Source organism: Phaenicophaeus curvirostris, chromosome 16, assembly GCF_032191515.1.
Source record: "Phaenicophaeus curvirostris isolate KB17595 chromosome 16, BPBGC_Pcur_1.0, whole genome shotgun sequence".
NCBI classification, from domain to species: domain Eukaryota; kingdom Metazoa; phylum Chordata; class Aves; order Cuculiformes; family Cuculidae; genus Phaenicophaeus; species Phaenicophaeus curvirostris.
The window spans coordinates 14,100,287-14,127,829 of record NC_091407.1 but is presented as its reverse complement, the minus strand read 5'-3'; the positions used below and the strand labels follow the sequence as shown (position 1 = coordinate 14,127,829).

At 50.8% G+C, this 27,543-nt stretch overlaps 2 protein-coding genes across 5 annotated transcripts in view; one reads left to right on the top strand and one right to left on the bottom strand.

Annotated features, from left to right (window-relative positions):
* Positions 1–27,543, bottom strand: part of SNRNP25 (small nuclear ribonucleoprotein U11/U12 subunit 25) — a 164,279-nt gene that overhangs the window by 115,494 nt on the left and 21,242 nt on the right. The window lies entirely within an intron of this gene.
* Positions 5,682–27,543, top strand: part of RHBDF1 (rhomboid 5 homolog 1) — a 37,680-nt gene continuing 15,818 nt past the window's right edge. Inside the window, exons 1-4 of one of the 4 annotated variants that reach the window (XM_069870109.1) lie at positions 5,682–5,892; positions 22,123–22,264; positions 24,438–24,568; positions 26,806–26,907. In XM_069870109.1, coding sequence (XP_069726210.1) covers positions 22,145–22,264; positions 24,438–24,568; positions 26,806–26,907 — 353 coding nt within the window. In that variant the 5' untranslated portion in view covers positions 5,682–5,892; positions 22,123–22,144. Of the gene's footprint in view, positions 5,893–21,968; positions 21,987–22,122; positions 22,265–24,437; positions 24,569–26,802; positions 26,908–27,543 lie in introns of those variants that run through there. The other 3 variants (XM_069870107.1, XM_069870108.1, XM_069870110.1) reach the window with 3 other exon arrangements.

The window sequence follows — 27,543 nt, the reverse complement described above, 5'->3', positions numbered from 1 at the left end:
ATGCACTTACTGGCTGCAGGCTATCAAACCTTGCTTGTCCACCTGCTGTCATTTCTCTCAGTGCTTTGGGGGTGGGATTCTTTAGCATCTGTCAAGCTGCTGTGCTGTGTTGCTGCTTTTTGTGCACCTCTTCTTAGTACTGGAAGCCAGTGTGACACCAGTGCCTGCAAGCAAGCACCCCGAATGCCACTGCAATGCTTAATTACTGGTCTGAGAGCGTTCCCTTCGGCATCCATTCCCCATTAACAGAAGCTGGATATTTAAAAGTAAGTCACTGTTCCTAACTGAGGCACCTCAGAATTACGAATCACCACCTAAAAGGTAATTTGTGCACTTTGAATTCAGCCTCATCCATGCCTGCATTCTGATAGCAAGGTCTGATCACGCGCTTGGCAACGACGTTCTTTATTTGACTGCTTTATAGGAATCGTCATATGCCTCTTGGAAATAAATCTGCTGAGTTTTGAAATGCTGAAGCAATATTATTTCATCTCTGGCCAAGAGTGGATTGGAATATGATAAGAGTCTTTTGGGCTACATAACAGATATTTTGCAAGTTTCATCTTACTTTTCCCATGACATTTTTATTCCTTCCGTATGAAATGTACGTATATGTGTATGTTTTATACAAGTCTGTTAAAAGCTAGTTTTTTGGTTTGGTTTTTTTTTTGTTGTTGGAATAAACTGGGGAGAAGGCACATTTTCCTTCTTTTCTGTAAATCCCCACAATGAGTTGACCAAAGTGAAAACTGCCAAATGGATTTTCTGGGTGAAATGCAGCTTAAAACAAATATTTCTGTAAGGTCTGGCCATGAAATCCTAGTTTGATGTTATTTCACTCCTCCACCTCCTCCTACTACCACAAACGCGTTCCCTGCTGCCAGCGTGAGGAATGATCAATTGCAATTAATCTGGGCAGAAAATGAAGGGGGCAACTTTTGATGTGATTTCCTCATGCTCTGCTGGGCAGCGGCTCCTGTGTCTGTGAGCGGTCTGGGGTTCCACACCTTCCCAGATCCTCGGCATTTTGGTTCCTCTCCTGCCTTGTCTCCTGGTTTCGGTCCCCAGCCCCACACAGACTCACTGAACACGCTGGGGAAGTGAATGATCCATCCTGATTTGGGCTGAATAAGCTACGATCTCGGATGGTGGGACTTGGTTTTATTTTTAGGTCTCTTGGCTGGGCTTTAGGTCCTGGCTCAACGCTCTGTCCCTGCTGTGTGCAGCCCTGCTGCCCCCCCAGCCTGCAGCACATCCAGCACCTGAGTTGCCAGGCTGGAGTCACCTGTGTGTCCTGTGTCACCTCTGTGTCCCTTCTTGCCACTGCGTGACCCAGCATAATATCTGCAGCATCTACTGGTGCCTGAGGGTGACACAGACTTCAAAAGACTTTCTGCTCAGTGTTAGGTTTTTGAAGTTAATATAAATTGAGTGGATTATAAGAAATTCAAGTTGCAACAGCTGCTTGTTAGAAGAGTTGGGGGTTTTTTTCCTTGAAAGCAAAAGGTATTTCATTTGCACTCCAAAAAGTGTCAATGTATATATATATTTTTTTTTTTTGCAGGTCGACAACACTGTTCTCAGCTTGACAGCTGCTCTGGAGAGGAGGCATCTGCTCTCCGCGTGTTTTGCACCGACTGATGGACTGTTAGCACCCACAGCATGGGGAAAGGACACTGCTAGGACTGGGTGCTAAAAGCAGCCAGTGCTGCTCTTCCCGGCTGGAGGCTGGGGCAGAAAGCAGCAATGCCAGCTGCATATGCAGGAGCTGCAGGGTAACAAGGAAGAAGAGAAGACAATTTCTTTAGCAGCTGACCAGTTCCCACAGTACCAACCCCACTCCTCCTGTCCACAGGATCCCCCTCCGCACACAGGGCTGGGGATGAAAAGCTGACCTGCTGCTGGTACCCAGGAACCTGGTTGATTCCCCAAGGAGGGGGATGCAGGTGATCTCTGATTCTGCTTGAAAATGCGTTCCTCAAGGGGAATCCCCGTCCTCTCCCTCCTGGCAGTTCCCTCTCTGGCTCCTGGCCAGGCCACCTGCATTGGGAACTCCATGGGACTTTGCTTGGGTTTCTGTGTTATTAATCCTCCCCAGAAGAAATCCCAGGCTTTTCTGGACCTCTTCCCTGTTTGCTAGAACAGCTGCCAGGGCTGAGCCACTGCCCCATGTCAGTGCGGGAGGCACCGTGTATTTCCAGAAGGCAAGGCGAGCTCTGCTTTCCCTGCGAGGGCTGCAATCCGATGCTCTCTGCCGTGCTTCCCAGATACTGTGACACTTTTTTGGCCTAAACCCTGAACAAAGCAGGTCAAAATCAAATCATCTGTCTAGATAACCAGAGATCCAGATAAAAATAGACTTCTGTACTCCTGGTGCGTCCCAGCTGTCCTCGCATAACTGTTAGGCAACACACGCAAACGGTAAGAAGGGGAAAGGGCTGTGCTGGCTCCGAGCATCACACATCACAACACCACCGTTTGCCTACTCAGATGTCTGATCCGTATACTGTGCAGGCCTGTTTAATACCTGAAGACACAAGATCAATGCTGCAAGGAGCGTTGTATACAAATGTGTAAGCTGAAGATGAGGTATTGAACAAACACGTGAAGTACCCACTCCCGGATGGTGCAGAACCTTCAGTTCTTGGCTGTAAGCAGGCAAGTGTGTGGCTTGAGCAGTTTAAAAGAGCTGTGGCAGCAAAAGTTCTGCATTTCAGTTGCTGATGGGTATCTATTTTGCTGGATCTTAACCGTGTCTTGTGGCAAGATCGCAGTTTCTCGTGGGCTCCAAGCAGGAGGAAATACATTTCCAACAGAGAAGAATTAAACAAATTAATGTAATCACATGTTCTCGTTAAACATAACAAGCAGCAGAAGAGAGCTGGGCCTCAGCTGGTCCTGGGAGGCCACATTTTAAACAGAAGTACTCCCTGCAAGTATTCATGAGAGAGAAAACAAACAAGGTTGTTGGGCTGGATGACCTGCTCTGGACCAGGACTGGTAGGTGACACTTAGCTCTGCTTCCTCCTTTCCCAGCCTACAAATGTCTACTCAACACCAAACTACTGTTGTGTGCCAGCTTATGTTTGAAAGAGCAGCAGTCAGAAGCTGGCCTTCAGTCACCCAATCCAATATATTTTCGTAGAATCATGGAATGGGTTGGGTTGGAAGGGACATCAAAGCCCATCCAGTTCCACGCCCTGCCATGGGAGAGGACACCTCCCACTGGATCAGGGGCTCCAAGCCCTATCTAATCTGGCCTTGAACACCTCCAGGGATGGGACAGCCACCACTGCTCTGGGCAATCTGGGCCAGGGCCTCTCCACCCTCACAGGAAAACATTTCTGCCTAAAATCTCATTTTAATCTCTCTCCTCTCAGCTTAAAACCTTTCCCCCTTCTCCTGTCCCTGCACTCCCTGATAAAAAGCCCTTCCCCGCTTTTAGGCTGATAGGACTTGGTGCACTGAAGGAGAAACACCCCAGATGGTGATGGGAGCAGGGAGGGCTTATTCTTGACCAAGAAGGTCAATTTTATCTGCCAAAGTGCAGATGCCTGCAGTTGGGTAGAAGAATCCCACCCCACAGCCCCGGGGGGACTGGCTGGGAAGCACTAGAGCAACGAGAACTTGTGGGATGGGGTTAGCAGCACTGTCTGCAAGAGCGTTTTACAGGAGTGAGAAGTCACGTTTCAGTCAAAGAACTTTGTTTTTCTTGCAAAATGCATCTTGGCAGGAGGCTAAGAAAGAGCAGGGGTGGGTCAGAGTCATGCTCCAACTCCAGAGCGTTGCTCCCAGGAGCTGCTGAAGGGCCTGCGAGTTCATCTCTGCTCTGTTATGTTACCGGACACTTCTTTTCCTTGTTTATGTAGCAGAAACATCTGAAAGTAATTTGTGCTTGTTAAACTTTGTGGCTGGTCAGGGTTCTGCGTGCAATTTGGTCTCCACCTCAGCCAGGACTAGCTGGGGCTGATCTGCATTTGTTCATTAGCTAATGAGATGCAGTGTAGTTAGCAGGGCTCTCTGGGGGCTGCCTTTGAAACGTGAGGGCTGTGTAGGGGTGGGTGCGGTACAGAGAAGCTCCCCCTTTGCAGGGAGCCTTGGCCCCTGCCATCACAGCTCTGCTGCTCATCTCCATCGCTCTCTTGTGCAGGTCAGCAGGGAAGACGCAGTGAGGTGGCAAGGAACAAGTGCCCCACCATAACATTAACATTAAAAGCTTCTGCAGCTGTGAGCTGGGGACTTGGTGGAGAGGGATGTGCACAGCGAACGCCTTGCTGGATCTCTGCATGAGCAATACATGTTGATCGATGGATGGAGACATCTTCAGCAACAACCCCAGGGCAAAGGCGAAGGTGGCTGAGCAGTCGAGGTGGGAGGACGCCATCCAGAAGGGGAAAAGGTTTAAGCTGGGAGGAGATGTAGATCTTTAAGGTCCCTTCCAACCCAAACCATTTGATGATTGTATAAAAGAGACGGCACGGGGAAGGGGTGATAAGCTATCTACACGGCTGGAGGAGGAGATGTGATGGGAAACACAGGCCTAAGCATGGGGGAAATAGGCTTGGAGCAGGTAAAAGCCAGCAAAACAACAAGAAAGAGTGAGGCACTCAGCCAGGCGGTAGCTGTTCTGTGCCAGCACAGGGAGACAAGGCCGTGAGGGCTCCCCGTGGGGGCTGTGGGGTGGGGGAAGCCCTGGCTGGGGCTCAGCCCTGTGGTGCGGGGAGTGTCTCTGGTGCCAGGACTCCTGGGGAAGGGGAACATAAGGTTTTACAAGGCCAAATGCCAGATCCTGCACTTGGGGCACAACAGTCTTGTGCAGCTACTGACTAGGGCTAGAAAGCTGTCTGGAGAAGGACCTGGGGATGTTGATTGACAGCGACTGAACATGAGCCAGCAGTGGCCCAGGTGGCCAAGAAGGCCCATGGCATCTTGCCTTGGATCAGAAACAGCATGGCCAGCAGGTCCAGGGAGGTTCTTCTCCCTCTGGACTTGGCACTGGTGAGACCGCTCCTCGAATACTGTGTTCAGTTCTGGGCCCCTCACCACAAGAAGGATGTTGAGGCTCTGGAGCGAGTCCAGAGAAGAGAACAGAGCTGGTGAAGGGGCTGGAGAACAGGCCTTATGAGGAACGGCTGAGAGAGCTGGGGGTGTTTAGCCTGGAGAAGAGGAGGCTGAGGGGAGACCTCATTGCTCTCTACAACTACCTGAAAGGAGGTTGTGGAGAGGAGGGAGCTGGGCTCTTCTCCCAAGTGACAGGGGACAGGACAAGAGGGAATGGCCTCAAGCTGTGCCAGATTCAAACTGGACATCAGGAGAAACATTTTCACGGAAAGGGTCATTGGGCACTGGCAGAGGCTGCCCAGGGAGGGGGTTGAGTCACCTTCCCTGGAGGGGTTTAAGGGACGGGTGGACGAGGCGCTGCGGGACATGGTTTAGTGACTGATGGGAATGGTTGGACTCGATGATCCAGCGGGTCTTTCCCAACCTGGCGATTCTCTGATCCAGCGGCTGCGGGAGCCCCGGGCGGGCTCGGGGCTGAGCAGCCCCGCAGCGCTCCGGCTCTGGGAGCCGAACGGCGGCCCCGGGGTCAGTGCCCACCCCCGAGGCGGACCCCGGCCCGGAGGCGGGGGCTGCGGGCGGCGTTTTCCGCCCAGCGCGGCGCATTCCATCCCCGTGAGTCAGGCCGGCGGGATGCGCCGTGCGGCGGGGCTCACACCGGTTCCTTTCCCGGCTCCTATTTGCATGCTCTGGCTCTGAATGGCGTGCCCGCCCGCCCCGGAGGAGGAGTCGGCTCTGCACCCCGAGCTCGGCCGCGCCGGCTGGTTAAGCTGCGCTTAGAGGGGAAGCGGGGAGGGGACGGGGTGGGGGGGCGGCACCGCTGCTGCGCTTACGGTGAGTGCGGAACCGGGGGGGACCGGGGCGATGTGCGGGGATGGAAGGGGGGGTGTGGGCTCCGGTATGGCTCGGTAGCCCTCTGCTGGTGGCCGCAGCGCCGGGGGACGGTCCCGAATCGCCAGTCGCGCCGCCGCCTCGACCGGGCAGGGAGCGTCCCTAGGCGGATTCCGGGGGGTAAATATCGTGTGGTTTGGCTCCCCCTCCTTGTTTTTGGGACGTTGGGAGCTTGAGGACCCCGGCTGTAGGGTTTGTGGCTCGTTTTGGTTGATGCACGCTGGAGCCAAAAGGTCCCTCTGCTCCCGTCGCTCTCCCACCCGTCACTTTTCCCACGCATCCTGTAGGTGAAGAGGTGAAGGTGGGATTCGGGGCTTGTTTTGCTTGATCCAAGTCCATCCTGCAGCTGAAAGGTAGAGAATCCCACCGTTTTCCCACCTATCAGTGTTTGTGGTTTGTTTCGGTCGGTCCGTGCTGGAGCTGAAGGGTCCCTCTGCTCCCACCCATCGCTGTAGGTGAAGGGGGGCGTTCTTGGCTTCTTTTGCTTGATCCAAGTCCATCCTGCAGCCGAAAGGTGCAGAATCCCATCATTTTCCCACCCATCGGTGTTTTGGCAACCTGATGTGGTGGGAAACGTGCTACTTTTTGCTTGGAGTGTTAGTTTTCCTTTAGATGCAGGCCCTGAATGCCTTTTCACGTGAAGCGAAGGATCACAGCAGCCCAGCGCCAGCCTGGATACACCTGCAGGATTGCACCCTCAGTGCTGCATCTCTTCAGGTGGTTCCTTCCCCATCACAGCACCCTCAGCTGTGCTGTGCCTCTCGTGTCTGCTTGATTTGTGCTTTTCTCTCCTGAAGAGGTGAGCGGCAGCACCAATGATTTCTGCCCAGTGCTTTCTCCTTGTCCAAGACTCCGCTCTGGCTGCTGAATCCCTTGCGGGTTGACTTTGTGGCACAGTGTTGGTCAGGGATGTCTCCAGGCCAGGTCTTGGAATGAGCAGGAAGTTGTTTCCATTCTTCCTGTGTTTGTCCCCACGGCTGCTGATTTCCTCTGGGAAGAAAGCTTGGGCATTCTGCAGTAAAGGAAAAAATAGTGGCACGTAACGGGAAGGGACAAGGCAGCAGCCTGAGCAAAGGGGCACAGGGTGTTAACTGCAGAGCAGCAGAACCAAGGAGCTGCTCTTGTGCGTGGCCACAGGGGTAAGCGGGGCCCATGGGACAAGGTGGGAGCAGGCCCCAGCGAGGAGAACTGGGTCTCTAGTGCGTGAATGTTTGTTGGTCTCCAGCTTTTCTGCCTTGGTAATGCAAGGTTTGCAAAAGGAGGTGATAATTCAGGTGAAAGCATAGAATCCTGGAATGGTTTGGGTTGGAAGGGGCCCCTGATATTGGCAGGGACACCTCCCACTGCATCACGGTGCTCCAGTCCCCATCTAACCTGGCCTTTGAGCACCTCCAAGGATGGGGCAGCCCTGGGCAACCTGGGCCAGGGCCTCCCCACCTTCACAGATCAATTGATAGAGTTGGAAAAAACAGATGAACTTCCAGATACTTCCTTTCTTCAAGTGTTGGTTGTTAAAAGGACTTTATGAAAGGCCTTGTGTGCCTGAAAGCTTGTCTGCCTGTTTGTTTTTAACCTTCTGTTGCTCTGATAACAGCTATCATCCCTCCCTCCTACTGCTTCCTTAGATCCCTGTGGCTACTGCTGAGCAGTCCAGGTCTCTGCTGTCTGTGTGAGGCTGGCGGGGAGCCTGGTGCTGTTCCTGAGCTGAGATCCTGCCAGCCTCCCAAGAGGAACTGTGGCTTTGGAACAGGGGGATCAAGCTGCGTTACGATCTCTGTGCTCATCAGCCCCCCTGGAAGGCAGCGGCTCTGCTATGTGTGCCTGCTCCCGCGTGTTCCCATGAAAGGAGGCTACTGCTGCACGGGCGTAAAAGCAACTCCCACAGAACTCGTTCTGCTCTGGGACTTCCCATGACAGGCGGTTTTTTTTTAAGCAATACACTTGTGAGAGAGATCTGCCTACAAACTGGCTTTTCAGGTTCTGGGGAAAGCCATGGGTTGGCCCTGGTCTCAGGAATGTCTTGCTCGGTGCTGGGTAGGCTTCATCCAGGGTGAGCTTTGAATGTGGGGAGCTGGCCCTGCAGAGCAGGCATCCTTTCTCCAGTGAACTCATCCTTCCCATGGCTTGGTGCTGTGGGTGCGTGGCCCTGATGTGTCACCTGAGCCAAGAGTTATGTCCCTCGGAAGGGGCCAGCGCTTCGTCACTGGACTTGGCAGACGTTTCGTTTCGCTTTCGTGGTGGGGACTGCAGCGAGGCTGCAGCTGAGCAAGGTCACGAGGCAGGAATAGCGACCCTTTTGGGGTCATTGGTCCTGTTCCTCTGGAATCCGGCCACGGAGAGTAGCCAACAAGTCCCAGCATGTTTCCCCGAAAGAGGCAGGGTCTGCTTAGTGTGGCATGATAGGACACTTTATTCTGGGCATGGAGCCCACGTGCTCAGATATAATTAGTAAAGATTTGCTTCCATTCAGTGTGTCGGATCTCTCTGCAGCGCGAACACAGCCTGGTTAGTGCTAAAGGCCTGAGGTGGGCAACATGACCAGGAGCCCCGGGTTGTTTTCCTCTTCCATTCAATGCATCCAACAAAAGGGCTGGCGGAGCACCCCGTGTGCTGCTGGAGATGCTGCCTGCTGGGTGGCACTGGCTGTGAGCTGAAGACCCTGACATTTCTCTGTCTTTATCTCTAGAGCTTTTATCCAGCAGAACATACTTTGATAAGATTCTTCCATTGTGGTTGCTGCCTTTCTTCCTTTCTGGAGGCTCTGGCATCTTGCAGAGACCACGTGCCCTTCTTGGAGGTTTCAGCATTAATTGTGACCCATCACAATGCTTCTCTTATTGCTGTTCCTGCAGCCACCTGCCTGTCACTGGCATGTGAGCCAATACCAGTAGAAAAACAACTTGAGGATGGGTTCCTTCCTTAACATGTTCCCTGAGCTAGGATGTCGATTAGTTTGCTTTCTTTTCAGCTGACAGGGTGCTGGGCTCCTAGTCTAACTTTATCACCGTCTAGTTGGAATGAAATGGACACTGAACATGCAGGTCTCACACTGTTACTCTCTGGTTGCTTCCCTGCTGTGGAATATGGATGTGTTGTATGAGAGTTTTAAGTAACCCACAGAGCGTACGTGCTGCCTGCCCGCTCAGTGAGCTGTGTTGCATCCTCTCTGCTGAGAGTGTGATAACGTCTCAACACGCGCTGTGGATGCTGCAACCTGAATTTAGTGGGACATGGGTTTGGATAATGGTAAAATGTCCCATTGCTGCTGGAAAGTAGAGTGAAGATGGTTCTTCTCTTCAGATGAGGGGAAGCCCTGGTGTCCAGGGTCATGCAGGTAGTTCTCTCCCCAGTGGTGGGATGTTTTTGCTTTGTGGTTGGTTATTTTGGTGTTTTGGGTTTTTTCTTTTGGTTGTGTTGTTTGTTTATTTTTTGTGCCTTGTTCAGAGCTTGCAGACAGACTGGTTGAACTGAATGGACATCAGGACCTGTTGTTCACTCTGCTTGCTAGTGTCCAGTGACTTCCCTCTGAGATCAACACCCACCATCTATGTAATAGAAAAATATTTAGAAGGGACAATCCTAGCCCTGCAGCTGTGAGTCCTCAGAGATTAGGGAGGTGACAGGCAAGATTTAACCTTGAAAGGAAATGGATCTATTAGCATTTCCCATGGTTGTGCTGGCAGCTCTTGTTTCTATGTCCTGAAGAACCCCAGACTGGTTTGGTGTGTGATGTGTGCTCTTGCCGTCCAGGCCTGCTTGCATGAAGTTGTAGAGACCCTCACTCCAACACAGCACGGGTGGGCAAGGCAAGCCTGCTGGGTTTTCACAGGCTGTGCCTTTGGGAAGATCTAGGGGTGTCCCTGAGCGAGTGGAGCTTCTACAGGGAGCAGTGGAAGTTGTGTCTGTGCTCAGATTGCCTCTCGTTGTGCCCTTGTTAGTTGAACTGCAGGGGTTTCCAATTGCTTGGTCCTTTTTTTTTTTTTGTCATGGTCATCTTCACTTGAGATGGCTTCTCTCATACTCATTGTTTCAGTCCATGTTGCTGTAGGAACGAGGAAGTGGAGCTTTTTTTAAGTGTGCATTGGGGTGATGCCACAATGAGCAAATTAGTAGCAGGGGTTTTTGAACAAGTCATTCAGACTGTGATCAAATCCTTTTGAATAACAAAGAGTGGCTGTTTGCTTCTTCATGAAGGTGGAGAGCTTACTCTCTGTGTTAACCCTGACTGCTAAATCTCCTAAAGCTATCGAGTGCAAGGTTCATTCCTTGTGGTCTCTGCTGCAGAGACAGCAGATGTCAGATTGATATCAGGCTTGTTCTGGCTGAAATTTCCTCTGGGTGCACTCTTTGACCATGTAGATACAGCATTTGCTTAAAATATAATTAAAGCTATTATTTGCATACTGTAGACATCTTGGAACTGTTGTGATACAGACCTGGGCAGCAGGTGTCTCATGAGACCTCACCTGGAGTCTTGCATTCAGGTCTGGAGCCCTCAGCAAAGAGAGGACATGGATCTGTTGGAGGGAATCCAGAGGAGGCCGTGAAGATGATCAGAGGGCTGGAGCACCTCCTGGATGAGGACGGGCTGAGAGAGTTGGGGTTGTTCAGCCTGGAGAAGAGAAGGCTGTGGGGAGACCTTAGAGCAGCTTCCAGTCCTGAAAGGGGCTCCAGGAAAGCTGTGGAAGGGCACTTTGCCATGGAGTGCAGGGACAGGATGAGGGAATGGTTTTAAGAAAAAAGAGGGGACTGAGATGAGATCTTAGGAAGAAAAGTTTTCCTGTGAGGGTGGTGAGACACTGGCACAGGTTGCCCAGGGAAGTTGTGGCTGCCCCATCCCTGGAGGTGTTCAAGGCCAGGTTGGATGGGGCTTTGAGCAACCAGATCCAGTGGGAAGTGTCCGTGGCACGGGGTGGAACCGGATGGGCTTTAAGGTCCCTTCCAACCCCAACGATTCTATGATACTTTGTGTTCTCAAATTCTGGAGCCTTTAGCAACAAACAGACCTTGCCTTAGTAATCAGAGCATCTCTAAAACACAGTGATTATAAAAGGAAATGTAATTTCTTCTCTGTGAATTAAGAAGTATCATTGCAAAACACTTCCCTGGCACAGCACAGCCTTCCCAGAGGCAGAAGAGGTATCAAGACATGCCTGCTCTTGCCTTTTCTGGAAAGTCTACCTTTGCCGCCTCCTCCCCTTCCTGTTTCCACTTGGCTGAGAGACAGCCCCTTGCTCTGCTGGTCAGCAGCGATCCCTGCTTTGAAGGTTTCTTTCCTTTAAAAAGGAGCAATCCCTATGAGGTCATTCTGAAGCTGTGCAGGATGCTGCTTTAGCTGGTCTGCAGGTCTAGCACTTGGCTGTGACTCAGTGAAAGTTGTAACAGCTTGAATTCTAAAATCTCGTGGGCTCGAACAACTGGGTTGGTGAATACAGCTTCCGTATTGCAGGAGTTGTTGCTCTGTAGTGGTCAGCAACTGGGAGGTACGTTTTTCTGTTGCTTGAATTCAGAGTGTGGGGCTTTAAAGTGAAATTCTAACCCCCTCGATGGCAGAGGGTTTGGAACTGGATGGGCTTTAAGGTTCCATCCAACCCAAACCATTCTATAACTGTGATTCTATGAGATGTAGAAGACAGCAGGCTGTGAGTTGTTTTGCCAAAATGTGTGATTGTACCGTAAACTTTGCTGCCCTGGGACTGTCATTTCAGGGAGAACAGGGAGAGAGAAGGTGCCATTCACTCAGATGAAGTGAACCATACTTCTTCAGAATTTTAATAGCTTTTGCTGAAACAAAGTTAGAATTATGATTTTTTTCAATTTGCATTGTAAATGAGTTGGTGCATTGGGCGCACATGAGCGTACGCACATGCACACGCACCTGCAGAGCAAGGCAAGCTCTTCCTGCAACCGCTTTCCAGTTAGACAACGTAGGAGATGGCGTGTGGCTAGCTGTCGAGTGTCAGCAAGAACAGGAATTAGAACATCGGGCTGTCAGGCTAGCTCTCCTGGCCATATCAGTTAGTGGTTAGGAAGAGCAGCTTCAGCTGAACCAGCTCTGCTCCAATTCCTTGGCCGTTTTTCCTTTTGAAGGATTTCCATTGGGACCCAATGCTGTGGGCATTGCTGGCGGGTGCAGGCTTGTTGTCTCCCTTGTATCCAGCTGAACAGAGCTATGGCTGTGCTGGAGACAGCAGGGGGGATGGTGAGTGAGAATGCTCCGAGTTCCAAAAGAACATGCAAAAAAAGCTGGTCTCAGTGGCTCAGATGCTGCAGCATCCATCCTTCCTGAATATAAAGTCTGTCTTCTGGTGGTTCGAGCATTTCTTATTGTTACTTCCTCTAAGATTTTTTTTTTTTTTGATTTCTATTCAGGGTGGTTTTCTGTAACTTTCCATAGGAAATGTTGTCATTTGTGGCAGTTTTGATCTCATTTGCCAGTAAGGCGCTTTTATTTAGCACAAGAGTGATTCTTAGCTGCTTTTAGTACTCGGAGTCTTTGCCATTGAGGTTGGGTGGCTTTTTGTCCAACACAAGTTTTGGTTTGGGGTATTGTGAACTTTTGAGGGAAGGATGCTAGTTTTGGCAGTTGCTTTTCCATCAATTGTTTATTGATGTCATGTTTTCTAAACGAACAATGCTGTCATCCCTAAAAGGCATTTCCAAGAGGGTTGCTCTTGAGGTGGGTGACAGGCAGCTGCTGTTCCAAAAGCAACCAAAGCTGGTGTTCCCTGCTGTCTCGAGGGTCATACCAGGGCTGCTGGCTTAGCTTTTCTTGCATCCTGAACCCTTGCCGTACTCGTGATGAATATGAGAGCTGGCAGGAAAAACTTACAAAGGCAGAATGTCAACGAAAAATGATACCTTTGTTAAAATACAGTGGTAGGGGTTTGTTTTGTCTTTCATTTTCTAATGCAGGGTGAGGGCTGTGCTGACAAAAGCATTTTTGTGACTCTTACCTTGCTGTATAATTGAGGCAGTGACTGTGTCCATGGTACTTGCACACCAGCCAGGACTTTACAGTGCATCTATTGTCCTAGTAATGAAAATAAATCCGGAACAGGGTCTTCTGGAGCCCCATTGAATTGTTGCAGTGAGTTAAACATGTACTAAAATAGTTTGTGATCACTCTTTCCTGCTTCTTTGTTAACCGGGAGCTCTAGTGACGCTGAAGAATGTGCAGACCGGGGTAGAGCACTGGGATAACTGAGCTTGGAAGCTGCTGGGGACTGCGGAGCGAAGGGCCGTGCCGGCTCAGCCCAAGCACTGCTAAGCCAGAGCTGCGGTTACCTTTGAACAGGACATAAGAACAAGGCTTGCGTAGATGATCCTTCCTCTGGATGCTCTTCCCTGTTGGCAGTCTATTGTTTATAAGTGGAATTGCTAATATTTGAGTTGTTAATGTGATTATAGTTGTTATCCATTCTGGCTGTGTTTGCTGTGGCACTGCCCCAGCGGTAGTATCCTGCCTTCCAGGCATGCTGAGATGTGTCAGCCATCTGGGAGCTGCTGGTGGATTTAGGTGGAGACCAGCTCCTCTTGAGAACCAGGCAGTGCTGATTCTTCTGGCTTCCCTAAGGAATGGGAGAGCTGGTCAGTGCTTACTTTCTGCCCGCTGCACTTGATGTGCCGTTACTGGGGCTGCAAGCAGGTATTGGCATCAATCTGTGCCCAGATGTAGCCTGTAAGCGTTGTGCCATGAGCAGAGTATTGGGATGTGGCTGCTGGAAACGTGGCTGTCGCATGCACTGGCAGGTCGGAGTTCTCCATGCAAAGCTGCAGTGTGTGTTCATGGAGAACCGTGAACAGGATAAAGAGCCAAAGGCTCCAGAGGGTTTCCCCACTGCTCCCTCATCTTTGTTGCTAATGCTTTATGCTCAGACTGTTCACTGTGCTGGTATCTAAGTAGCTTGCAGGTGACCGTGTACGGGGTTTACTCTAGAAGGTGGCGATGGATGGTGATTGCTGAGGGTTGACCCTGTGTGTGCTCTGGGCACAGACATGCTGCATGGTGCTGGGAACCTGGTTCTGGTGTCTGGATCACACGTGCCTGGCTGGTGGAAAAGGCAGCTCCTCTGCCCAGCCTGCTCTGCTTGGCTCCCTTCCACACAGGTGCTTTGTGGATGCCACAGGCACAGGTGAGCAGGGAAAACTCATCCCTTGGGAGCCCTTCTGTGGAAGTTGCTTTTATGTGAGGCTTGGCCACCAGCTCTAAGAGAAGCCTGTGGATGGTTTGGATGTTTTCCCACCCAGTGACCCCAGCAAAATTTCTGCTGTGCTTCTAGTGATATAGGAGTATTTTATTCCTGCTGTGCTCAACCCCTGCATTGCGGGCACTTCTATTATTTAAGCCTAGAGAGATGCAGAACGCATCACCTCCATTGGGATAATTGTTAGCTTCCCACTGTGCTATGAGTGCAAGTCTTCGGCTGTGTTTCCATGGTCGCTTTAAGCTGGGCTGCCTTGAACAGCAGTCCGGTCATCTGGCTCCAGCTGTGCTTGTTGTTCCTGCTTCTTCCCCTCTCCTTCTGCTGGCACAAGTGTTTGTGGGGCCATGTGGTGACTTGGATCAGGGAAGAGCTTGGGCTGGAACAAACCGTTTTCTTTGCTGAGCTAACATGGGTTGGTTCCCAGTGTGGATCGCTCGGCAGCTGCGGGGATGCTCGTGCCAGCATGCGGAGAGGGACAATGCGGAGGGCTGGAGGCACTGTTGCTTCTGCTGGCTTGCTTCTCTTTCAAGTGGCCGTGGCATCTTGATAGCTTGAATTTTGGCTTCTGTGTTCTCGTTGCTATTCTGCCTTTAGCCAGCTGCAACAAAAGGACCTCAAAGAACAGAGTCTCTTGCCTGTGTGAATGTTTGCAGTCTGCAGTTGGGGGTCATCTTTTAACCTGTGTTTGGAGAAGTTCAACTACAGATCTGGGGGCAAACAGGAATCAGAAGAATTTCTTGAACTCCCTGTTTTTAATCTCCTATATGAGGGCACCAGAGCTGGATACCCTTCAGGTCTCCTGTGAAGCTTCTTTCAAAGCTTGTAATGCTGGCTTTCCGTAGGAGCTCATTTGTAGTTGATTCCTGCTGTGACCTAACTGCTTTTTCTGAAAATCAAGGAAATCAGTTGCTCAAAGGGACCCCAGATCTGCTTTCCTGTGTGGCTCACTCACATTCAGACTTCACTGGCTGAAGTTTTTATCACCTGTATTTAGAACCCTTTGGCTTTGTGTGTAGCTGAGCCTTCTCCATGTTCAGTGGGTCTTGGGTGAAGCTTTGCGCTCTCTGTGTGCCTCTCACATACTAGTAACATTCTACAGACAAACCCTGTTTTTCTTTTTCCACTGTACCTTCCCTTTTCCTTCCTAGGGGTCTGCATGCCCTCTTCCAAGCCAGGAAGTTTCCGCTAGTATTTCTCAACTAATTAATTAAGTGGCTCACGGTGGACTCCCTCAGTGCTGCCTTGATTGCTTGGGTAGCCGCCAAAGTTGAAGACCTTCCCTGTAGCATTCACCCTGCCTTGGTGGGTTCCTGCTGGCCCAGCTTGGTGATGGTGCTTGCCTTGATACTTTTCCATGATCTGCTTGTGTACTGGTTTTATGGCCTCCTGCTCAAGTGCATGGCTCCTGTTCTTACTCTTTCTAGAGCACTGGGGGAAACCAGATCTCTCGGGAGCAAGAATGTGTATATTTTAATTCACTTTCTGCAAGACAGAGACGGCATCTGTTCCTTTGGAGCCTGAGCAAAGGCTTTCGCTAGCCCAGCTTGATTTCTTCCATGTTCTTCAACATGATGCTTAAAAGGCGGTTGGATCAGGACATGCCTTCTCACTGTGTCCTTTAATAAGAGGTTGGCAATTCCCTGGTCCTTTTGTCTGGTCCCTTACCAGAGGAGACTGCAGGGGCTCTGGGATGCTGCATGCATGTTGGTGGGGGTAAATGCAGTTCCCCAAGTACTGGTCTCGGCTGGGATGGAGTAGGCTGCTTCACACAGGCAGGGGACAAGGGCTCAGGCTGGAGTTGGATGTTTCAGCTAAGCTGCTTTCACGCTGAGCTGTCACTGACTAGGCTGGTCCTCTCTTAGGTTGCACAGAGCTCATCTGACATTGTCTGAGCCTGTTCAGGATGCTGGATCAACAGGAAATAACTTAATGGGGTTAGTTTTGCGCTGGGAAGACCCCTTAAAGTGGCTCACTGGGGTCAGGCACAACCAGCTGTCAGCTCGGTTTGCTCTCGAGCAGAAGGCGCTGCCTTGGGGAACTGCAGCCTGTGTGATTCGGTACAGGCTGTTGCGAGCAGCATCAGGCTCTGCCAGAGCTCGCACAGAGCTTGTGCGTGGTGCTTGTGTGTGGCAGAGGGCAGGGAGAGGGGCAGCGGGTGGTGTGTGAGAAGGGCAGTGCTGCCAGCTCCCTGCTGGGCAGCACTAAAAGGGCAGCGTGCCTGCCTAGCTCGACGCCAGAGGTGCCAGGATTGCTCAGACCCCAGCCCGTGGGTCTGCAAAGCCTTACAGCATCTCCTCCGAGCTCAGCAGTGAGATTTGGGAAAGCAGGAGGGAGCCCTGCGTTGCGCTGCCAGGGTGGTGTTGATGGCCTTGTTTTGTTGCTGATGAACCCCACGGTGGTGGGCTCAGCCGAAGCCTGGCTGTTGCTGTGCCCTCCACAGCTTTGCCCAGGAGTGCATGGTCACAGCCTGTTCCACCGTTCCCATCCCTGCCTGCAGCCCCTCCATCTGGCTTGTTTTACAGGTCTGGCTTGCGCCTGGTATTTGAGATATTATTTGTAACTTGTTTGGTCTGATCCCAACAAGCTCGATGGTTTTACTGGCAGCCTGAAACCCCACTGCTTCTCTTCTCCTTGGGCTTCCTGCCTTTTCCCTGCTGTGCCAGCAGAAATCCTCCTGGAGAGAGAGGCACAGCCGGCTGCCCGCTGTCTCCCCAGGCTTGCTCTGTCTGGAGAAGACATTTAGGATCCTGGTTCCTTTGCCATCTCTCCACCTGGATGCCTGCCAGTGTGCCTCGACCAGAATAGCTGCATGGGCACAGACCCCTTCAGGTACGGGGCACTCGGCTGGGGCTCTGCGCACTGCAAATACAGCTCTTGTAGGGATGGGGAGGATGAAAAATGGAGGAGAACAGCCGGAGGCTGACTATGGGATGTGGTGATCCGATTGCAGCGGGATACCCCGGTGTCTGTTACCTCCTGGGGGTAAGAGCATCCACGTGCTGTGCTGGAAAAAGGAGGTGATGTACTGAAAGGGGGCCTACAAGAAAGCTGGAGAGGGGCTCTTTATCAGGGAGTGCAGGGATAGGATGAGGGGGAATGGTTTTAAGCTGAAAAAGAGGAGATGGAGATGAAAACAAACATTTTCCTGTGAGGATGGGGAGGCCCTGGCTCAGGTTGCCCAGAGCAGTGGTGGCTGCCCCATCCCTGGAGGTGTTCAAGGCCAGGTTGGTTGGGGCTTGGAGCCCCTGATCCACTGGGAGGTGTTGCTGCCCATGGCAGAGGTGGAACTGGATGGGCTTTAAGGTTCCTTCCAACCCAAACCACTCTATGATTCTATTTATGTTTGTGTGGTAGGGTTGAATGAATTTGGGGTTTTGCTTTGGTTTTCTTTTTCTTGTTTAGAATGTTTTTTTGGCAAAAAACCACAACAGCTTTATTTTTAAATGGGAATGCTGGTAAAATGGAACCTTTGGAAGGAAAAACAAATCAGCATGGGAATAACTTCAGCTGTGTTTAAATGGAAGGATGGTCTGTCTTTGAAATGACTGTGCAGATCTCTGGGTGTATGTGAGGTGTCTGTCAGGTGTAGGAGCATGCTCAGGCTACTGTACAAGGCTTTTCCTTCTCTGTTTTGGGTCGGTGGATTTCACTAAGCAGCTTCTCTTGATCATGTGCCAACTTTGGAATTTAATGCACTCTCCCTCTTTCCTAGCCTGACCCACACACTGCACAGTGGATTTAGCTTTCGTTCTGGTACTGCAACCTTGCTTTGTTGTGGAGCTTTGTGAAGATGACTTTCCCAGAGTATCTGCAATATACAAGTTTAATTCATTTATTTGAATTGAAATGGAGTTTATTAATCGTGTTTGGGCAGCTACCACAGTTGTACATACAGCTGATAAGTTAGAAGAAGCTAGATTTCCATATGCTGTGCATTCAGCGTGTATGCTGGAGAAGAGTTTGTGTTTCTGGATTCCCCAGTGTTGTGATGCTGAGGGAACAGCTTCTGAGCTGATGGAGCAGTGCCAGTGGTGGTATCGGGGCTGGGACTGTGACGGCACAGGGAGAGGAGAAATCCACGCAGATACCAGGCTCTTCTATCTCTTCCTAGTCTCTTCAGACATTCTCCTGGCCTGAGTCTCCAGTGGCTCTTACGTGGGTTTGGTAATAGTGGAGACTTCCCTTGTGATGCTGCTTGTTGGAATTGCTGTCCTGACCGTTCACAAAAGCGCCAGTGACAGTTCACAAAAGCTTGAAAGCAGGAACAATTCCACCTACCCAGGCTGAAGATATTTAGCTGATGTCTAGGTTGGTGGAGCATTTTCTGGACTTTGGGAGATGCTGCAAACCACAAGCACAGATGAGAGGTCTGGAACAGCTCCTTTCCAAGGACTGGCAGCTGGATATGGATTCTGATGTGTTTACGGGAAGAGAGAGTGATAGGAAGGGCATGAAAGAGATCTGTAGAGCCAGGATTGGCGTGGAGAAGGGGGACAGAGAAAAGCTGTTCACTCTTCTTGCCTAGGAACTAAGGGTCCTCAAGTGAACCCAGGAAACAACAGGTTTAAAGGAAAGAAGATGGCTTGTCACACAGCATGTTTCAGGTGTGGAACTCTTTGTCACTTGGAGTTATGAATGCTTAACATTTTCTTGGATTAAAAAGTGAGTTGGATAAATTCTGGAAAAATTCTTCTTCAGATATGGAAAATGGGTGCTGAGAACTATCTCTGGCAAAGACATGTCTGGCACAAGAAGCGCGGGAGTTATTCATAGCACATGCCATGACTCTGTCCTGGGAGACAGGACTGTCGAGCGATCCTGTGCTCTGTACCCGTTGCCTGGCATCTGCTGTTGGAAATGAGATACTGGCTTTAGAGGGATGCTTGGCCTGACCTTGCGGGGCTGTGCCGTGTGTGGTCCTACCCTGCTTCTGTCAGTGACCTGAAAACACTTGTTAGGACAGTACTGGGAAACTAGGATTGAGGATATGTGGCCATTCAAATGGAATATGTGTCAGTGCGGTCAGTTTTGAAACAAAGGCCATTGTCCCAAACAAATACATGGACACTGTGTCCTGGAACGCTAAGCGCTAAAACAAATCCAGGGGTCAGTGTGAAACTTGGAAGGCATTTCTGATGCAATGCTGAGACAGAAGTCAGTGCCTGCAGCACCTTGAGTGAGAACTGGGTGTGATAAGGAGTGTTACCTGCCTTGCAAAGACCGTGTTCACCCTTCCAGCTGTGTGTCTGTGTACAGAGTGTATGTCTATGCGTATGACTGGATCCACATTCACCCTGGAGAGCTGCCCTTTGTGCCCAGACCCATCTCTCTTGCGCCCTGGCTCCGAGTCCGTCGGCTGATCTGTGCTGGGGTTGTATATCCACAGCGTGCAGAGAATTGAGCCCTGCAAGGGCAGGTGTTGCAGGTTTCATCTCCTGTGTTTGTAAGGTTTGCTCTTGGCCACACTAAAGGTGCACGTGTAGTTGGGAATGCTGAACAGCTCTGCCTTCGCCGCACTGTAGTGTTGGGAAATGGGTGTTTTGGTAAGTTCAGAGGGTCAGACTGCTGGGAGAATTTGCACCTGAGTTAAGTATTCTGTTTGCAGTCACCTGGTTTTCAAATACTGCATGCGCTTATGCAATCATTACATATGCCTTTTGATGCTTTGCTCTGTTTCCAAGAACAGGGGAGAGAATGTATATTTTGATGGAAAATGCCCATTTTACTAACTGTTTAACATCATTCTGAGGCAGGGTAATGCTTTCTGTAACACTGGGCCTTATGTTTTTCTGGAGCATTTGTGCATTGTCTGCATTTAAAGGTCCTGATTTCTGATTGCTGTGCCTTCAAAGGAAGGTGGGACGTGGAGGTCAAACCCATCAGGCAAAGGAAAATGTTGAAATAGGGTCCCAAGCCTTTCAGGAAGGCTATAAAAAACTCTTTAACTGCTGAAGTTTTGGAGAAAGCAGTCTGTTGTGTCTGTCAGCCACATGAATCTCATCTTGACATCTTTTTTTTGCTTAAAATATAAAGTAGAGACAACTTTGGGGATGACAGTAAGGCCATGGGCTTGACCCTATGCGTTACACCACCTCAGTTTTTCAGGTGTGAGAAATCTGCTTTGCTTTCTGACCTCATCATTCTTGTATGCAAGACTCAAAACTCGCTCATAGCAGGTTTACCCCTACCATGAGCAGGCGGGAATCCCCCTGATACTCTCACTATTCTCATCTTATAGGAAGTTAGAACAGATGCATTTAGTCACCCCTGCGGCCAGGGGTGGAGGGAAGTAAGGAATTGTGTCCCTCTAATGCGCAGCATTCTGTCTGTGCACACAGGACCGTGGTGCATGTACAAAGGGCATGTCTGTACAGGCGAGATCGTGAATTCCCAGACTTTTGGGGGCCTGTGGTATTTGCTGAAACCCAACCTTCATCCACCTACAGCTGAGTCCTCCCTTTCTCCCGTTCCGGCTCAGCTGAGCGTGGCGCTCCTGGCAGCCGGCCCAGGTCGTGGGACTGAGCTAGCAGCTGGTCTTCAGCTCCTTTTAGATGAGATTCTCTTCTCCTAATCCAATTCAGGTCATCCCCCGCTCCCTTTTGTTGACTTGTTTCTCCCTGCTGCTGTGTATCTTTTGCAATGGTAAGCTTCACCGTTTGTGTAGCTCCCTTTCCGGAGCAGCTGCAGTGAAAATACTGGCTGCTCTGGGAATTTGGTGGAAATGCCACAAAAGGCAGTGCGGGTTTCAGAGAACCAGTGCCTAATTTAGGTTGGGAGGGACCTTCATACATTGCCTGGCTCAGCCACTGTGCAAGGCAGGGCTAATCCACACTGCTCCGGGGGTCCTTTAATTGAGTGCTCAATGTCTCCAATGATGGAGGTCCTACAGCCTCTAGCCTTGTCCTAGAACTTGGCCACTCTGGAGGAGGAATTCATGTCTTGCAACTTGGATTTATTGTGCATTCAAATAAAATTGACTGTGTTAATGCTAGAAGAGCAGAGTTTTAATGCAGACAGAGTTTTCTCCTGTTCCCTGACTGCAAAGTTAACTGCATGCTTGTTCTATTTGTCCACCATGGGGAGAGGAAAAGTCTGGGACTCTGGGTTTTGGCCCCTATAGGATCTGTGGCCTTGGACAACGCAAGGGGTGAGCTGGGTGGGAATTGGTTCTTCTGTCGCACTCTGTGCACACTTCCCACTGTTAGTTTGTGATTGCACGTGTGTGCTAGGAGGGGAAGAAATACAGGCTCATAGAATAACCTTTGTTGTTTCTGTGCCACAGTGGTTTTTGTTTAAATACTGTATCATTATTATTAATGTATGAAACCCACTCTTGGTTCAGGATTAGTGCCAGTTCTCAATGTCCATGCTGTACTTGTATAACTCTGTGCACGATGTCATGTTTCTAGAAAATGACTATATCTGAAAGAGACAAGAACCAGCAATGAGGAATGACCTGTTGCTAATTGCTAAATAGTAGTTAGGGAGGGAAGTGTGGTGCTTGGCTTTGGGTAGGAAGGATGCCTGTGTGACTCACAAACTGTTTTTAGAGGGAGGTCAGTGGCTTTTGGTACTGCAGTGACTTAGCTGATTGGACTGCATCCAGATCTCATTAAGATTTAATTCATGACTAGTTCTTAAGGAATCTGGATCTCACAGTAGTCTCAGCAAAAATCTTAATGGGAGGAGACTCAAGCTTGTGACTGTGGTCTCTGGCACCTGACTTGAGGTCTGGTGGACCTTAAAAATGCACCGTGTCCTCCAGCATCTGGCCCTGGTTGACCAGCACAGACACAAGCTGTGATGCCTGAACCCTCATGAGGAGCTTTGGTAGTTGTTCAGTGCAGACCATGGGTCTGTCCCATCGGTCACAACCTGGAGAAGCGCACTCTGTTCAGCCCTGCCGATGCGTATCATGTCAGGAATGAGCCTGGCACCCTCCTGACTGATTTCTCCCCTCTCCTAGGCCTGAGGACAAACGTGGGACAATGTCAGAGGTGCGACACGACAGCACAAGCAGTTTGCAGCGGAAGAAGCCACCATGGTTAAAACTGGACATCCCGGTGCCGGCGCCAATGTCTGTGCCAGAAGAGCCCCAGCCTGTGCAGGTATGAAAGGCAGGGGCAGGAGAGAGGGTCTGGGGGGGCTGTGGTGAGTGTGAATGGGGTCCTGCTGTGCTGAGAGCATGCATGTGCCCATGGTCTCCTGCAGTCCTTGCTGAGAGAAAGGCGGTGTCATAAGGCCATGCGAGAAGTGGGAAAGACCTTGGGTTGATTTATGATCGTTAATTAACTCCCCTTTGAAGGAGATGTGGGAGGGATGAGGGTGGGTTACTGATGTGCTCTGATCTGTGCACGCAACTGTTGGGATGTGGGAATTGTGAAAAGTGTCCTGGGTGGAGGATATGGGAGTGAAGTAGTCAAACAAGTGTTTCTTAAGGGGGCTGGAGGAGTGAAGGGCTCCTAGAGAAACACGAGGACCTGGAAGTGCTGGAATGAGCAGAGAATGAATCTGACTCATGAACAGCCAAGATGATGACAGGCTTTTGTCAGTAACAGCAGAGAAAAGAACAGTTACTGGCAACGCAAAGCTGTTACCAGCATGAGGAATGTAAGAAAATCATATGGGATGAGAAGTAAGTGGCATTGAAGAGTGGTGAAGTGGAAATGGGGTGATAGGTTGATAGGAACCGTGCAAAGTGAGAGTAAAATATCTGTATTTATGCTAGGAATAGGAAGAATTTCTACTACAGGGTGGCAAAATCTCTCAGGTGAGACCTGGGTAGGATCAGGGGATGGGTAGGATGATTACTTGTTGCTCGGGTGACGTTATTGCTGGAACAGAGACTACTGGCACCCAACGTAGAGCCGGAGGATTCCGGCTGCCCATCTCTGTGGGTGGAACGTGGTGCCTGGGTTCAGTGGCTTATGTGGAAGAATGGTTTAACCTTCCTAAAAATGTGAGGTTGCACAGCTTCCCTGGAGGGCAGCTGAGGGCAAGCTTGTCTTAAGGGGGAGCTTATGTTGTGCTTTGAATAGCAAGAACTGGCCTCTTCGCTATTCCTTGATCCAGGGACTAAAATGCACTTCAGTTATGTGACAGCTTCTGGCAGATAAATCTTGGTCCTTGTCTTCCCTTGGAAGGAAAGTGATAGGGGTTCAGTCTGCAGGGATTAGAAGTGGAATGCAGGGGCTTAACAGTGCAGGTTGAAATCTTCTGAATCACTCATTTAAGGCTTTGATTCGTATTCTCTTACCTGAAATCTCTAAATCCAGCTGGACACCTTCTCAGGGACACTCTGTACTTATGGTGGAGGCTGACGGAGGTGACGTTCTCTGGGGGGTCCAGCGTGCACAGCACAGCCTATCAGGATGAGAGCGTGTAAGGGCCTCCTTCAGCTCGTAGCCTGAATATCTATGTGTTGTTTTCACATAAAACATACCAAAAATGTTGAGATTAGTAGGAATTGTTAGCTCTGGGGGCTAGAGTGGATGGAGTCACAAGTAGCCTTGAGGCAGAGACAGTGTCTGACAGCCAATCAGAGCTTTATTTGGCAGAGGGACAGTCTAGTCAGCTTGCATTTTACAAATGGGGATGGTGTCTCTGCCAAGCTGATGGAAAATTAATCCAGAGCGGCCCTGGAAAGGGACTTGTATAGATTGAGAACAGTCTGGTGAATTGTGTCGTGTTTGGTAGCAGACATTCAGCCAAGGCATGCCAGGAGCTTTTAGACCTGAGCTGTGTCCAGACAATTAGGTTATGAACAGAGCTGATGCGGCTTTCCCAGCTCGCTTAACACGTGCCAGGCAGCAGCTGCAGTGCAGACCTGCCACAGCTCTTGCAGGCGTTTAGTGCAGGTCCAGAGTCACTTATGAAGCAAGTCTTGCTTACTGTGCTTCTCTTCACCTTATGCAGCAGTCTGAGAGCATGTGGCTTGGGTTCCTTCTGGCTAGAGAGAAGCCATGAGGATATGTTGCTGGAGTTCCTGTGTAATACACCCTCCATTCCTCCACATGGGAATCAGTCTGTGGGCCAGGCTAGGGGCAGTGTGAACCGAGACTCGCTGCAGCATGCAGATCCTGCGTCTCTGGCACTGGTGGTTCTATTCTGCAGAGCATTCCTGGCTAACGCGAATACAGTTGTTGTTTTTGCTACCCAACAGCATGCACCCAACTTGTGTTTGTGGGGCTGTTGAATTGCTGACTAGATGTTTCCCAACCTGGCTGGCCTTGTGGAGCATCACTCTGGGAGCACTGACTCCCCTCCTGCTTTTCTTTACAGCCAACAAGACGCCAGGCCTTTCTGCGAAGCGTGAGCATGCCTGTTGACAACAGCCATGTGCCCTCCCTGCCCAACGAAGTGAGGAGACCGGTGCTACAACGACAGACCTCAATCACCCAGACCATCAAGAGGTGAGGCACTGAATTCGCAGAGCCTGCTTTAATGGATTCTGCTTTATTTGTGCATTTATGGTCCTTTGCTTGTCCCATTGCGTGGCACTTTAGTGGAATCCTGCCACAGCAGGATTGGCTTGTCTCCCTTGTTGTCTGCCACGAGGCTGGGGAAGAGGGTGGGTGCAGATACGTCCCCAGTCTATAGCCCAGTGGTGCTAATGTAGCCCGTCTTCAGTAAGTGAGGAGACAAGTCCTGGGAATAAGATTGTGGTGATCAGGACAATGAATAGTTCTTGCTACTTAGACAGAGATTTTGTCTGCCCTCTGGGCTCCATGGAGCTGGCTGCTTCTAGGTAACAGCATGCCTCAGGCCCTGATTTTTAGCTGAAACCATGGTGTGGTGCGCTGGGCTCGCCTTGGTGTGGTATCTGAGCATGTCTGATTGCTGGAGGAGCTGGAAGCCCATCCTGAGCAGTCCAGAGCTCTCAGCAGTTTGGCTCCTGTCAGGTCCTTGAGCTGCCTGTTGGAGGTGACACAGAGTAGGGAGGGGCTGCTCCGGTCCTGTCCCACATGCCTGCACAGGGGGTTTATCATTCATCCCTATGACCTAGGGGTCTCTGAGACGTGGCTCCACAGCTGGATGCTCCTTCCCTCCCCGTGGCAAAGGCTTATCCCAATTTGTCCAAAGGGAGTGGCTCTCCCAGTTGCTCTCCTGAGATGCCTGGCTTGTATCCCTGGCAGTGTGTCAGGCCTTCCTGGATCCCAGGAGCATCCCTGGAGGCCCACAGGTCAGGGGAACTTCCAGCCAGGCATCGCCCACTCACAAAAGAGCAACTTCTCAACTATGGTAAAGACTGTCATCCCACACACTTTTCCTTTGCCTCAGATGTTCCCCAGCTGTCTTGGTGGTGGACCTCGCTTGCAGCACCTCTCTGTGATCCTCCTTCTTATGAGGTTGGGAGGGCTCAGCAGTGTCTGCTCTTTTCAGGGCTGTGGGTCTGCCTGAGGCTGTCCTTGCACACCGAGATGGCCTCTTCCTTCACCTCCTCACCCTTGTCCCGCTCCTTGCCAGAACAACAAGGCAAGAATACGTCAAGGATTAGGGAATATCCTGGGAGGAGGCCCTGACAAGAAGTGTTGTGGGGGGGGTTCAATGCTGTTTTGCAGTGCTGAGTTATCTCACGCAGGCTTTGTGCTGCACGGGGGGTGGTAAAGTCTCTTCCTCCTGAAGGACTCTTAGTGTGCAGTTGGTTTCTGCAGAGCACTGTGGGATGTGCATAGTAGAGCAGGTGCAGCAGCAGGAAAGACTTTCAAAGAGTCAGAGCTGGAGGAGATGCACACATGACACACTAGCAATAAAAGCATGAAATAAGTGGATCAGAAACAAGGACAAGGAAGTGGAAAGTACCAAGGAAAGGCCTGAAAAGCTGTGCTCTGTTTAGCAGAGCTAGGAATGCAATGGAGAATCACAGACCATGCATCCGTAAAGGTGTCTTGGGGATTTGTTTTCTGAGTCCAGGGAGGCTGACTGCCAGGTTTTCTGCTTAGCACAGCCACCCATCCTGGCAGCAGGACTCCACACTATCCTGTTCCCTGAGTCTTGGAGGATACAGATCAAGTGTGAGCCTAAGGTCAAGCCTGTGTGGTCCAGAACATGGTGTGGGAGTGAGTCAAATGCCTGAGTATGAATCTACCGCCCCTTCCAGTCTCTGGGAGTGTCTAAGATGTCCATGCAAAGCAGCAGTTGTGGCACAGATAGACTTGCGCACCAGGCAAGATCCTGACAGGGTCAACCAGAATGCGCCCAGGGCGCTGTCACCAGACACTTGTATCTAAGCAGAACATGTCTTGGCCTGCTGACAGCTCTGTGGTTTCAAACTCTGATATCCAAAGCCAGCCAGTAGGACCTGTAGCCGAGTGTCTGGGCAAAAGAAGGCAGATCACAGAGGTCTGGGGAGTGCAGGTGGATTGTAGCAGCCCTGGTGTCTTGAAGAGCAATGGGAGACCTATCTCAGAGGTTCAGATGCGCCAAAAGGATTCAGCAGCCTCCTGGGTTTAACACTGGTGTCGTGTGGCTTGAGTTTGATGTTTCTCTTGGGTCATGCCATCAGCTGAAGGCTGCTGTCATGTGCGGTGTGGCACAACTGCTGCTGACGGAGCTAAGGGAGGAGATGGGGAGGTGCTGGATGCAAGTCACTGCTCCCGTCCACAGCCCTGCAGGCTCCTTCCCTTCAGCTCTCTTTTCTTTGCAGCAGACAGGTACGGTTTCAAAGGAGTCAGACCCTGCCCACTCCTGGGCACCGGGTGGGCAGGAGTTCCCTGAGAAAGCGGCAGTCCCTGCCCCGATCGTTTTTCAGGTACTGGTAGCACCGAGTGTGAAACTCACCCCTGCATGCGTGTGCAAGGGCTGGTGTGAGCTGCACAGATTCTGGCTGTTGCTGGGACCATGTTGCTTCCCCAGGGATGGCCAGGAGGCCTACGAACAGGTGGGAGTGAGAAAGTTCATGCGTGCATTTAACAAAAACCAACAATCACTCCTACTAAATACTTAGGCAGCTGTCAATAAGTAGCATGGACTAACAAGCTGTCCACCCGCCAGCCTCACTCCCTCCTGCCCTTCCTAACAAGCTGTCAATCTCCTGGTGTTTGCTGGAGCTGGAATATCTCCCCAGGCAGCCGCTGCGCAGCCGGCCTTTGCTGGCGTCCATGCAATGTGTGGCGTACACGTGTGCTGGCCCCAAAGCCTCCTTGGGGCAGAAGGGCTAGGAAAGGAAGAAGCACCCAACAGATGATCGTCGTGTTGGTCCAGACGGAGCTCGGAAGCTGGTGAATGGAATCTACCGTTTCCCTGTTGACTTCATGGCTTTTTCTAATCTAAATGTAAGGTCGTTGTTTACACGGCACTAAGGAGATGCACCAGTCTGGGAGTTCAGGGCACAATTGCCCATTGGCCACCATCCTGAGACAGGATCTCGGTGACTGTGTGTGGCAAG